This window comes from Falco biarmicus, chromosome 1 (assembly GCF_023638135.1).
Source record: "Falco biarmicus isolate bFalBia1 chromosome 1, bFalBia1.pri, whole genome shotgun sequence".
Classification (NCBI taxonomy): Eukaryota; Metazoa; Chordata; class Aves; order Falconiformes; family Falconidae; genus Falco; species Falco biarmicus.
The window spans coordinates 28,960,244-28,974,187 of record NC_079288.1 but is presented as its reverse complement, the minus strand read 5'-3'; the positions used below and the strand labels follow the sequence as shown (position 1 = coordinate 28,974,187).

General features: G+C 36.6%; 1 protein-coding gene across 2 annotated transcripts in view; it reads left to right on the top strand.

Annotated features, from left to right (window-relative positions):
- The window catches only part of GLT1D1 (glycosyltransferase 1 domain containing 1), a 58,135-nt gene that overhangs the window by 11,805 nt on the left and 32,386 nt on the right, over positions 1-13,944 (top strand). For both annotated transcript variants that reach the window (XM_056337866.1, XM_056337876.1), the window contains exons 4-6: positions 4,985-5,036; positions 9,892-9,928; positions 11,079-11,135. In XM_056337866.1, coding sequence (XP_056193841.1) covers positions 4,985-5,036; positions 9,892-9,928; positions 11,079-11,135 — 146 coding nt within the window. The remainder of the gene's footprint in view (positions 1-4,984; positions 5,037-9,891; positions 9,929-11,078; positions 11,136-13,944) is intronic.

Genomic DNA, 13,944 nt, shown 5'->3' with positions numbered 1-13,944 from the left:
TGGGCTGTGAAGTTTCAGAAAGACTCAAACCCCAGGAAAAGCTAATGAAATCTGTGCTTTTGCTAACTGATCCTGTCCTTTGTCTACTGAATCATAACTCTTTTCTTGAGTAATAGAACTATGCATGTGATGAGGATATAAAATTCTAAGGCAGGTAAAAGTAATGAGAAGAATAATAGCAAGAATACTTAACCTGGGATTTGGCAGGATGTTGCTTTGTAGAATGATCTACTTTACAGGTAGACATTCTAAAGACAGCCTTTGATGGCTGGTAAAACTGTGGACTGTAGCAACTTGACTGTGGTTTAGCTGATGTGTTTGTAATGGATACAGTTTTATGCAATCGAGTTTTAATTTCTTATCAAAATTATTTTAGACTGTTTATGTCTGCAGAGGTTTAGGTAAAGAAACGCACATCTAAGTATCTCCAACAATATCGATACAGTTCTCATTTGTACAGAACTATCCTGTCCCTGAAATAACTGGTATTTGGTATTTAAATAGGGACTCTTTAGTAGTAGAGGTGGTTAATGGTGAGTTAGTGGTGGAGATATGATTATTTAAATAGCAAATCTTTGTTAGTGGTGAAGGTTTGAATATTCTCATTAAATCTTACTGTGGTAATATTATTAGCGTAAACAAGGTTGGACCCCATTTGCCAAGGCTGTGTGCTGGAAGTGCTAGATTTTGCTCCAAGTTGTTGTGGTTTGTTTTGTTGGTTTTTTTAAACATCTGTTTCTTAGTGAATTCTAGTTTATGTAACATACATTCAAACACATAAAATATTCTGTATTGGAACTGACACACTTTATGCATTAAGTGCTATCTGCACATACAGACCAAGGTGCCCAGCAGTTGGACTTAAGTGAGACAACAAATAAAAGTAACTGTCATTTGTCCAGTTGCATCAAAGAATCAAACCTTGTCCGGTTGCATCAAAGAATCAAACCTGTTGTCAGAGGCCTCACATTTAGCTTGTGGACAGAGTGCTTGACTGAAAACCAGAAGACTCAAGTATAAAGAGCTTTTGTTCTTTGTTTCCTGCTAATGTGATCCTTTCTCTAGATACATGAACAAAGAAGCAGAGGCTGCTGAAAAGCAGAGAAAAAAATCTTTCAGTGAATTTGCTCAGCGTTTGAAGTGAATTAACAAGAGAGTATTTTCAGGGTGTTTTAAAGTCTGGAAAAGCTCTAGTGACATGTCAATGTAACCATCAAATGTAGTTCAAGAACTGATCAGAAATTGGAGAAAATGACTGAAAATCAAAAAGGTTTTTGCAGCTTTTCTCATTGTTTTAACATCCCCAGAAGAGAAGTTTCTTTCTGCTTGATCCAAAGGTCTGTTGTCTTCAGCAGCATTTGATCACATCCATGGTGGGCCAGTAAGCCCTTTTCTTATTGGAAATGAAAGCATTTTATGTGTGTAAAGCTTCCGATGGGTGAAATTAATTTTAATCAATAGTTTAAAGCTTACCAAGATAGCGTAATAGCTCACTGACAGCAGGGATGGCTCCACTGCTACCTCTCTTCCCCTCCCTCTCCTTTCTCTTGTTTGTGGCTGTGATCCATCCATCCAGTGCCACCATCGGACTGCTTGCTGAGCAGGTTTAACTCACTAAATGGTGTAAAATTAGCCTGCCTTTTTTTTTTTTTCCCTTCCCCAAGTTAATTTTCTACGCCTTCAGTAAGAAAAGTCAGCTTGTGGAAGGATAGGAGAAAGAGGGTTTTTTGGTGGCAGTAAGTTGCTACAGCAGGTCACTCAGCCTCATGGAGCTATACTGTGCCTGAGCTGGTGATTTGAGTACTCTGAAGAGTCATCACTCCAGAACCGAGCTCTCCATAAATAAAGATTAAGCATCTGGAACATCTTATCAAATCCAGTGCTACTGTTTGCATACTTACTCTAGGAGAGCTTAAATACCTTGCTGAACAGAGCTTGCTGAGGATACTATCTCTGCTCATCCATCACAGCGTTCTAGCTAAGGCAGATAACTGCAGTGGTCCAGATACGGCGGTATGGAGTTTGGCTGATGTTAGCAATGAGGAAACGCATACAGAATCTGCAGCAGGCTTGTATCTTGTAGTTTTATCTTTGCTAATACCACTGCATGTTCTAGCTATCATTAGCTAACAACACTGGCATAGATAGGCTGTTCTGTCTATAGTGCCCTATAAAATGTGGTAGGTAAACAGATTTTAAAGACAGCACTTAATCACACTCATTGAAAAATCATTAGGGCATGTTCTTACATCTTAGTGTGATTTGTAGTTGAAAAGCAACTTCAGGACCCATTCAAAACAAAATTTATATACTTGTTTACTTTTGTTATCAAATAATCAGAAGTTACTTTTTAAACAGCTCTGAAGAAAGGGAGGAAAGGTATCCAATATGTTAGCTAAATTTCAGCACTGTGCAAAATGCAAAGTATATAAAACCCAGAATCTGACTGCCCATTTGATCCAGTTTTATATTTAAAATATGATCTGTCACAAATATAGCTAGTATTGGTTATGCAAAACCAGCTTTATTGAATGTTTTTTTGATGATAATTAAGTTAGTAACTTGAAATATAGTTTAGTAGCTTGGATTTCCTATGATATTTCAAAATATATTGCTGCACCCTTTTGCAGTTCATAGTATTTTCTCTGCTACAGAAAAAGCAATTCAGTTTTCTAGAAGTTATTCTGAATGGATTTTTTCTCCAGTATTATCACTAGTATTATTCATTGCATAGTTATTAAAAGAAACATTGATTATTTTTTTTCCTTTATTGATTTCAGGGTTCTAGGCAGAAAGTATCATGAATTGTAGATTACTAGTCCAGTACAATATACCACCACATTCCATAAAACAAAGTATTGAACACTGTCTGTCTTTATAATGAGAGTTTCATTTTTAATCAAATACCTCTAAATGGTGGTTGTACTCCTCTAGGGTATTTTTTTCTATTAAACAGTATTTTGTAGACTTAGGAGCAACTGTTTTTTCTGCTTGTTAATGTGATGTATTGGAAGTATAATTGCAAAAACTGGAAAGGGAGCATGTGCAACTTGACAAAACAAGCATTTGCAAAGGCTTTAATAACCTTAAACCTGTCAAGTTGTGTATGTGAAATTCATTGTAGTACCATAAAGCAGATACTACAAAACAAATGTGTGGGAATAAGGTTTCAAGTAGGAGTTGTAATTCAGCATTTATGTGACTTCTAATGAATGATTGTGATTTCATCTCCTCAAATTATAACATAACGTCTCTAGTGGAAAACCACTGTTCTGGTTGTGACTTAGCAACGTGCTTCATCTCTAACCATTGAGATGTCATAGGGTTGGCTCAGGGCAGAAAGATTACATTAATTCTATTATAAAACCCCCACCAAATCATATGTGTAATGTGATAACCTCTGTTTTACATTCAGTATCTCTAAAAGCAATTAAAAAAAGGGAATTTTGCTGAGCAGACACATTATGTCCCATATGAGGGAGATGTTCAAACATTTCTATGCCAAAGGACTGATGGACTTAAGAAATGATCCCGTTTGTGGTTCCAGTTAACACGAACGTTCCATTTAAGAAAGTCAAAAGCATGTGCTTATATTTCATCACAACTTAAATGCTACATTAAAGCCCAGCATGTTTTTAAGACCTCTTCTGAAAAGGGATTCTTTATTAACTCTGACCCCATAAAAATATCTCATGTGACTTCTTGGTATTACACCAAGTGCCCAGTAAGAATAACTTGTTTATCTAGTATGTTTAGAAATCAGACTTCTGTGGCTGAAGTCCCTCTTGTGATGGGACACCCAAAAATGAGAACTGTTTGTATCAATGCTGCTTTTAAATGGTCTCTGACGTAACTTTCCTGTTATGTGGAAGTACAAGTCCTGATGAGCCATTATAAACAGCCTTAAGGGAAAAAGCGGGAAGAGACTTGGGAATAGAGTTAGTTGTCTTCTACCTCCCAGATGAAAATCCTAACCATTACATTATTCAAATACACTTTTGTTTGCTTACTTTGGCATTATGATTTATATACTTCACAGAGGAGGAGTAGATGGTGTTCGTATGCTATTCTACAGTTCTTTCATTTAAACTCCCTTCTGCTAACAAAGAAAAGTCTGAACCAGACAACAATCAAAATGCGCTTCTGTCAGTATTAAGTCTGGCTAGTGTAACAGTCTCTGCCTGAAACGATGGCTGTGGTAAATCTCATTTCTGGGCACCTTCACCATTTATTATAAAGGAATATCAGGTGTCTCAACTCAGCATTGCTGATTTCATCTCCACTGCATGTGCCTAACATTCAGAGCTATGGAGCTGAGCGTCCCAGGTCTGTGACATTCCAGAGTCGAAGCCTAGTCACTGGGTCATCTTTCTTCTTTTTTTTAGTGTACTTAATTCTGATATTTTTCCTGAAGAATAATGTTTTGGTCTCTCAGATGTTTGTTACTCATTGAAAGCTTTTGCTACTTAGAAATAAACACAGAACATTGGGGAAAGGTTTAGAAAAATCCATCTGCTTGTCTGAATTAAACTCTGTTGCAATGAGTTGCAAACAGTGGGACTGTGTATTGTCAAACAACAATGGTATGAAACTAACTGGGCTTGAGGCCCTTTCTTACCCACCTTTCTGGTTGTGAGGAGGGCTGTTGCAGCTTGCAGTGATCTAGAAACAGCAATGCTCACTCACTACTGCAGCAGTACATATTAATCGAGATAAACTGGGAGATGTTCCCATTAATTGGTAAGAAGTCCTCGCTTTAACTCCCCAAGAGCCTCCAGCTGTAAAGCCCGAAGAGATACCGTTTGTTTAACCAGTATTTTCTGGCAAAACAAATAGAAAACCTGCTTTCTGTCTTTCCATCCATAATCATTTTTATAAGCCTCTGCTCTTTGTTTTTAGAAATGTTTTTTCTGAAGTACTTTTCCAGGTTTATGTTTAAACACTTTTAGCAGATGATCCCAACTATTTTTGTCTGTTTAACTAGGTTTGCAGTGGCTTTCACGGTGAAAATGAAGGAACTGGCAGCAGCGGAGTGGGTATGTTTGTATTAATACGGTGACACTTAAAAGTATCAGCAACTATGCATTCTCCTGAAATGTTTTCTAAGTAACGCTATAAATAACGCTAGAGAATTGCAATAATCTTCGTATTCTCTATTCCTTGTTTTACTTTCAGAGAAATAATTTCATATTTATGTACTTGAACAGGTCAAATAGATGTAACATTTAGAAGCTGTTTAATATTTGAAAAGAGTATACAGCCATTTAGGAAGTGCTTCTCTGTAACATTTAAAATTAATCATTGCTGCTGTTATCAAGTCTCTTCTGATGCCATATGCATGTATTGTTTCTTTTGCATCGTTTAAAAAACTTCATGTTGCCAAAATTCCACTAAACATCTTTGCTTACAGTAAAGTATTTGGAAGAATAATTTGAAAATACTTGTTTTGTCAACACTGGAAATAGAATGAACTTCTTAAGGTGAACTGCAGAGGTAAAATTGAAGTTATGCTAAGCCCAGCAATATATGATACACAGCCATGTTGACCAGGCCTTGAGGGATATGTAGCACACAAGTAGCACTTACTTTACTTTAAGCTCATATCTCCTTCTCAAAACAAAACAAAACACACTGTGCTGAATGATATATGGAAAAATACCGAATAAAATTATTTTCCTCCAACGGTATGGTGTTTAAATACATTTGGCAATGTATTTGAAGGAGACCATTTAGCCAGCAAAGAAATGAGAGCAATAACGGTTCGCTCTCTTTCTCTTCATTTAGTAGGTACCTTGCATCTGCTGTATTGCAAGTCTAGTTCAGACCTTCAGTGCAATTATTTTTAGTATCTGATGCTCCTGTTTGAAAATAGACTGGGTCAATGTTTTCACCCTTACATGGTTGAGTTGATGGCAGACTCCCAGTGGAGAAAATTGAGACAAATCCTTGAAGTAAACAATGCTCAATCCTGGTTTCCGAAGACCATGAAGAGCTGCCAAGTCATTTGACTACAAGGAATGCTTTTGGATGGTGTCAGGCGGCACTGGTGATCTGTGAAACACTCCACACCAGGTAGCAGGGCTCGCCAATCTAGTTCGTTAGTACAGCTGATTTTCTGTGCAAGGTTAGCTACTTAACAAGTTAGCTGGAAAAGGACTTGTACTGGATCATAGAGAACTGCAGTGAGCACCAGATCCAGTGAAGGGGAAGCAGGAACAATTTGGCTGACAGTAAGGAGCAACACACTGGGACAGAAGGAGCAAGGCAGGACCACCCTCTTCCAGCTGCAGCGAGCTGTTAGCTTCACTCACCTCATCTTGTAAAACATCAGCTGAAGCTGAACAGTAAATGCAAAAAGTAGAAACTGCTTTGTATCTTTCCAGTTTTGATTTGCATTATAATATAATCATTAATACACCCTCACCTAAGAAAAAAAAAATCAGAATGGAGCTTGCACAACAGAACAATTTAATATTCAATACTTTGTTTCAGCATGAATTGATTTTTTTTTTTTAATCTATTTGCATTAAAAGGATACATGAGCAGACATAGGATCTGGATTTTACATTACAAATATAACTTGTTTTTAATAGCTACCCATAATGAAGTTCATTGTAGTAAACATGAGAGGGCACAGCTCCTGTAATAGATCTTATGCAAGAAAAATGCAAAAGTAATAGAGTATAAGGAGGAGAAACAAACTTGAACTTTGAAATCCTTTTGAAATCAGCACTTCAAATGTTTTTTAGTACTGAACTTTGATTGATTTTGCATAAACACCATTGTGCTTCAGGCCTATGAGACTCACTTGGTGTTTTGGAGAAGGTCTAGGGCAGACAGGGAGTTGGAGGCAAGTCTGTCAAGTCCTAAACTGAAATACCACCTGCTGACCTGTATCTTAGATGCTGGGGGTTTGAGTTCTTTTTCTAGATGTATCTTCATGTAAAGGGTGAGAGCAAATGCCACACATTCATGTTCAAACAGTGAAGAATATAGATACATCTTTCCATACCTAGGTCACAGAATATTAACGCTTTGTACATATTAACTCACAGTAATGTGAAAGTCATTATTCCTCTGTGTGCTTTATTAGTTACAGTCAATTAAGAATTTAAATTATGACCATGTAAGCAATTGCACTGTGCTCAAGGGCTGTGTGTTCCGGCAAAAGTATTTTCTATTACATTGGATAAATTATCTTTAATTATGAAATACATAATACAGCATTTGTAATCATCTGTATTCCAAGTGAGTTTGAAGTGCTGTAAAAGATCTTGTGCGTACAGTCAGTGTTTTACTTCAGTAGTGTAAAACTGGTGCATAAGAATTACCTAAGATCGTTTTATTAACATTCAATTTTATTCTTCCATTCTCCTGAAGACTCTCTCTTTAAAATAAAGAACATAACAGGAAAATTGATCTATAAAATGTGAATACATCTGTATGCTCTGTTACATTGTATTTCTGCTACTTTCTCCTTGATGATCCAAGCCCTGGCAGGATTATCTTTACTCACCATAAGCCATTAGAGATGCAGCAGAGCATGAAACCAGATACCTAACTTGAGCTTATTTTTGAAACTTAGGGGGTTTAGGGAACTAAAAGCCTATCTTCACCCACCAGAGTCTGAGGCAGAGCTGTGCAGCATCTCAGCGGGGGAGGCAAGGCTGGCTTAAGCTGCTTTCTGCCCCATCTGCTTTTTTCCACCTTATGTTTTGCTGCGTCCAAGTCCTAGCAATGAATTTCAGCTATCCTACTTGTACTGAAAATTTAAATTCTAAGGTTGGCCTCCAGCTTGCAATGCTGTCTCCATTGTTTGCAAGGCTTTTTTAAGGATTGGAAGATCCAATATAATTTAAAATGCTACTTATTCATAGGTAAGAGAAGGATCAAGAAAAGGTAAGTAATAAAATAACCTATTCAACCATTTTTTTCTTATTTTTAAATGCTTTGAACACAAAGGTTCATATAGCTTTTGGAAGATAAAGTCCATAGAATATTCTTAGTTGTCTCTGAGTTTATGTGTGGATTTACTGCTTGTTCACATAGTTTTTGTGACTTAGTTAATTCACGCTTGATTCTCAGAAACCGCCTCCTTCCCATCTGTGAACAGCAGGGATGTTGTTGATGACTATTCACTTTTCTTATGACCTCTTTTCTGTCCATTTATTTTACCAGTTCATTTTTAATAACTAAAATACTTATGACTGGGCAGTGGACTGGAAGGGCAATCACATAAGAGCGATAGGGGAAAACCAAAATGTTTGCAAGTTAAAAAAAAAAAAAAATTGGTTCCTTGGCTTCTTATTTCCTGAGCTGACTGGTTCAGGAATTGATTGCTTAATAGTTTGTTTCTACATTAATTCTTGGTCTTCTAATACAAGTTCTCTTCGTGCCTTCAAGTCATTGCCCTGCAGGTGAATCTGTTAAGGATGGCGTGGGGTGGGAGAGGAGAAGGGAGGACTAAAGTGCAGCTTGACATGATGCACTGCCATGCGCGATGCTCTGCCTTGGTTAACTCTGGCTATGTTATTCCAACAACTTTCCACATTAAGAGGCAAACGTGTATACCAGTGTTTAGCTTGATGAGTTCAGTGGTGTATCACCAGTATATTCCACCATTTGAAAGTGGAATGGTTGGAGGGGCAACCTCATAGTCCTTTTTCCATCTGCACTTTAGAAAGAGCCATGGCAGGCAAATAGTCAGTGACTGGGAGAGCTGCAGCCTGCTATGCCTGTGCCTACACAATGAAATTGGCACCCAAAAGGAGGCAGGATTTATGCTCAAGATAACAAAGGCTGGTGCTCTAAAGAAGGTTGTTAGTTTCCTGATGCTATGATGTTAAATTAAGCAATAGCATTAGCTGAAGTTCTTGAAAGAATGTAATTTCAAACTGAAACATTTATGGTTATATTGAGCAAATCTCTTGGAGATTACACCAGTTGAGTAACACCTTCCTTACCTGACTCTACAGGCATTGCAACCAGTGCTTTTAGAACAGGTAGGGACTGGCTGAACACAAAGCTTTGCAAATACTTTGAGCTCAAGAAACTCTGTTTGCAGGAGTGTTGGGTTTGGGTTTTGTTCAGTGTGGAAAGATTCCACGAATATTTTGATGTTTTTGTGAAAAAAATGTATTTCACAAATTCATTGTTGGAGTTATAGAAAGATATTTAAATAGCAACTTGCTTATTTACTAGCCTAAATTAAATAATTAGCATAGTAGCACTTCAGGAATAACTTTGGTAGTGTAGTAATTATCTTTTATACTATAGCTATTTTAAAATAATTTCTTGTGCAATTTTTATTTGAGAATATTCTGCAATTACTACTACTGGCCAGTTTTCCTGTATGGACAAGTCTAGATATATTTGACAGCAGTTTTTTAAAAGGTTAGAGGTAAATGGTGTTTGTTTCATGCCTGATGTGTGTAACAATTCTATTATACATAAATTTAGAATGTGGTTTCGAAACCAGCTATGATTTTTCTTTCAGGACTAAAATTTTTTGGGCACAAGGGCTGTTCTGTAGGGGAAAATCTTTCTATTCTAGGAAAATATTTTCTCTATGCAATAAACAAGTTAATGATCGTAACAAAGAATACATACATAAACTAAAAAATACATTTGTACTAACTTGGTAATAGTGTTAATTGCAAAACTGACAATGCAAAATTCATTGATGCAGTACGTGCTCATAGTGAATGTAATTTACCATGCTGTCGGGTTTTGATGTTACTTAAATGCATCTTTCTAATAGTCCATTTTGATTTTTTAATAGTCAAAATCTTGCCAATGTGCATTTTATTATATTGTCTGGGTTTTTTTATGATTGAACAGGTCTTTTATGGTGAACCACGAAAGTTACTTTTCTTCTCCTTTTCTTTAAAGCCAGATGCAAGAAAGAAAATATATGTCCAAACTCAAGGTGAGAGTTTTGAAATATCCATTAAGGCATTCAGTTTATTTGAATCATGTGTTTAGTACTTGTGTGTTTATGTATCTACCTTCTTTGACCCAGTAATACTTCGCTTAAATGGCTATGGGGTTTGAAGTCTTGGCTCCACAGAAACTGAGTTTTTTGCTGTTGACATTAATTGAGGCAGTACTTCAGTCTCTTAGCCTAAATTTTCAACTCATTTTGTGCTTTTAAAAAAAGTTTTTGCAGATGTTACAGTAGGAACCTGAAAGGTAAGGTAACACCTATGGAAACACTGAGCTTTCAATGCAAAATGGAAATTTTGATGCTGACTGATTATTCTCTGACACTCCAAATTCCTTTAAATGCTTTGACTTCCCAGATTAATGACATCCAACAAGTATCTAATCCAAAGTGTATTACTTAAGTGAGTAGTCTAGGGAATGCCAACCTCAGCATTTTAGATGTGATTACTTAAGCTACAGCTCCTGATTTTATTTATCTAAAAATAACTCTCTGCAGACTCCAAACCTCATTCCGTTGCATGTATTTCACTTTCAAAGGAAGTAAAATTATTTTCAAAACTGCTATGTTGAAGTAATTCATTGTGAGGTTTATTTAGCCCATATTTAGTGTATATTTAAGCCCTTTGTGAGGTAATAGTTAACTAAGAGATTAAATACATTAATAAAATAGTTCCATTAGTAAAATAATTAGTCTTTAACATAAGGGAAAACAAATAAATTGATATTCAGTTTAGATTAATGTTTAATTTTGATATAAATTGCATTTACTTTCTTTTACATTAAGGATTGAGTCTTAGCTGACTTGTATCTGTTTTGGAAAAATGTGCTTGCTCAAATATTACCTCGTGTGTAGATTTTAAAAGGCCAATTTCAGCATGGTGTAACTGATCTGAATTCCCAGGGTTGCTAACGAAGTTCACACACCGTGTGATTGTGCAGAACTTTCAATTGAATTTCAATCTGATGGGTGTGGAAGGATTGTGCAGACAACCTGATATGGTTGGGACGAGAAGAGCTTGAGATGGGAACAGCTGTATATGAATTCAGTGTGCTTGACAAAAATACTCTTTTCTTAGGGCAATCAAATATGGGATGAATCAAATGTGTTATGTTTCTCTTTCTTTTCAACACAGGAATTAAGACTACACCCAGTGAAACATTTGACTGGTATAGATTTCTACAGAATGCAGGTAAAACTCACTTTTTTCTGTATTCACTACGCTTATTCTTAGTAGATGTCAATGATGAGAGAAATTTATAATGTAAAGATTATAACTTATTATGTAATACAATTAATTATATGAAAAATGGAAAACTGTAATATTAGATTCAGGCAGAATATAGATCAGATTAGTCTGGTTAGTAACTACGCAGGCTGCCTCCAGACTTCTGGTCTGTCCAGGGCTGAATTTCACCAAAAGATAAAATGGTTGTGACATGTGGGTCGGTGTCCCTTAGAGGGTAGGTTAGGCTGAAGCAGCAATACCCGAGCATGCTGTGCTTTACAGCTGTGCAATAGAAACCATGGACATCTTTTGCAGGAAAGCAGGTGAGGTGAAGAAGGGAAATAATGTGTTGATGTTTTATTATTTGGCCTTGATGTAGAGCCTGTCACTGTTTTTGGTAAAGTAATGGCATGTAAGGCAGATGACCTAATTTAAAGTCACCTGATCTTGGCAAGGCTTTAATTGCTCCAGCTGCCTTTCCCCAAAAGAAGAATTTGTAGGCATTTTACTGTGCTAAAAATATTTCAATATTATATTCATCAATCTGATCTCTGATAGTACAGCTTTTCCCCTGTAACAAATGAATCCTCACTAGTCAATTGCTTTATCACATCAGTAAATGTGTGCCATTATTCAAAACTGGTATCCAATTTTAAATTGAGCATTGTGAGGTTATTTTGTTCTCAGTAAATCACAGCACACAAGCACAGCGCCACTAAGATTAATAATTTTCTGAAGTGAGATGATTTGTCACTTGCTAGCGCAGCCTTAGTGTTGATTGGATCTCATGCCCAAGCGTTTTATGATTAAAAGAGCAGTCAACAGATTGAAGGGGGGAAAGCTCCCCCTAAAGTGCATTTCATCTAATATATTAGAGACAGTTTTTTGCCTAATGTGTACTAATGCAAAAGTGCAAAATAATTCAGTATGTACATGAACAGCAAACTAAAATGTGACTCTAACATCTGTGCCTTTTAAATAATAACTTGAAAGCTGGCATCAGATTATTCAGTATTGGTTTTTATGACTGTTTCATCTCATTTATCTTATCAGTTTTGTCTCTGTGTCCATCTCTGGTGGCAGCCTACAATTTCCACTTTTTTAATACTGCACATGGAGGCGGGTTTTTTGGCCATACCTTTGCACTTACCACAGACTAATTAGGAGTTCCCACTGAATCGCTTTTCTGGGGATTTGCAGTTTCACAGCATTTAAAATTCTACTAAACGTGGAGCAATTAGTAGAAAACTATCAAAAACAGAAGGCAGTTTTGCTCAGAAGAATATGATTTTGATAGTATAGGCTTGCACAATGAAGTGCACTTTAAAGGATCTCTAGCTTTTATGCAGATAAAGCTGTCCAATCTTGTTCACCTCATAGCATTTATGATCTTTCTTTTTAATTCAAGGACTTTTTTCATGAAGTTCTATGTTATATCTAAAAGCATATCTTTGTGGCAAGTATTTCTCCGGATAACTCTTGCTTGCATCTGTTTCAGTATCCTTGAACGTTTGTCAAATTCAGGATTCCCAGGACTGAATGTAAAGAAACAGCACGTGCCCTGCAATGCAGATTATAATACATTTGAGGCATCAGTGTTAAACATCCTTGGTGATCAGGCCATACGTTGTCAAGTTATTCTTTAAAATGAAATAGGCTCTTCAGAATATTTCAAGACTTTTTTTCATGGAACAGACTTCTTATGAATATTCTTTGAACTGATTTTTTGTCAGTTATAGAAAAGCCTTAACATTTGACTTTTGTTTAATATAACACCAGTACATTCTCTTCAAGTAGTATAATAGCTGCAAAAATAATTTAATTGTAGATTTAAGTGAGTGGCAGAATTCATGGAATACATTTTACTGTGGGAGACTTCCACCCACCCCAGCCCCGAAATGTGAATGGTACTAAACCAAAAGCTGAAGAATTCCACCTTTTTGTACCTTTCGTTTGTGCATTTCATTTGATAGTTTGGGTTGCTAACATAGACTCACAGAACGGTTTGAGTTGGAAGGGACCTGAAAGTTCCAACCCCCCTGCCAAGGGACACCTTCCACTAGACCAGGATCTGGCCTTGAACCCTTCCAGGGATGGGGCATCCATCCAGCCATCTGTCCATAAGCAGCAGTTGCCTAATACAAACTGAAGAAGTGCTGTAAAAGGTCTTTTGTTGTTGTTATTATGGGTGCAATACAATCTCAGTACAAAAATCATGGAATTAGAATTTTTTTCATAGTCTTAGCAGCAAAACTGAGAGTTGCAGAGGTGATATTTGTGTAGTGTTAGTGTGCTAGCTCCTAGCTGCAGTATTTTCAGTGGCTGGCTGTTAAAACATTTATTGGCTAAATCTACCAAAAAAAGAACTTTTTAAAGTTAATTTGCATTCTGGTGAACAGTCAGCTTCACAGTTTGTCTTATGTAGGATGACAGACTGTAAGTAACAGTAGTTAAACAAGAAACCTGAACCAAGTGGAGATTTCCACACAGACTTCAAGAAGACAATGCTTTCGGTATATTTAGTAACTCAGACTGTTTAGGAGAGTATTACAGCCAGTGTCAGTCTGGAGGTCAGACCAGATGATCAAAATGTCATTCCCTGACCTTATAGTACAGGAATCTATATACAACATAATCAGGGTTTTTATCAATATTAGATGCCTATCTATAGACTTGGGAGAGACCCTGGAAGTTCAAGCTTTTGCTGTAAATTGCTTGACAGGAAATCACAAGACAGTCTAAGTAAATGCAAAAACTGAGACTGATCTCTAAC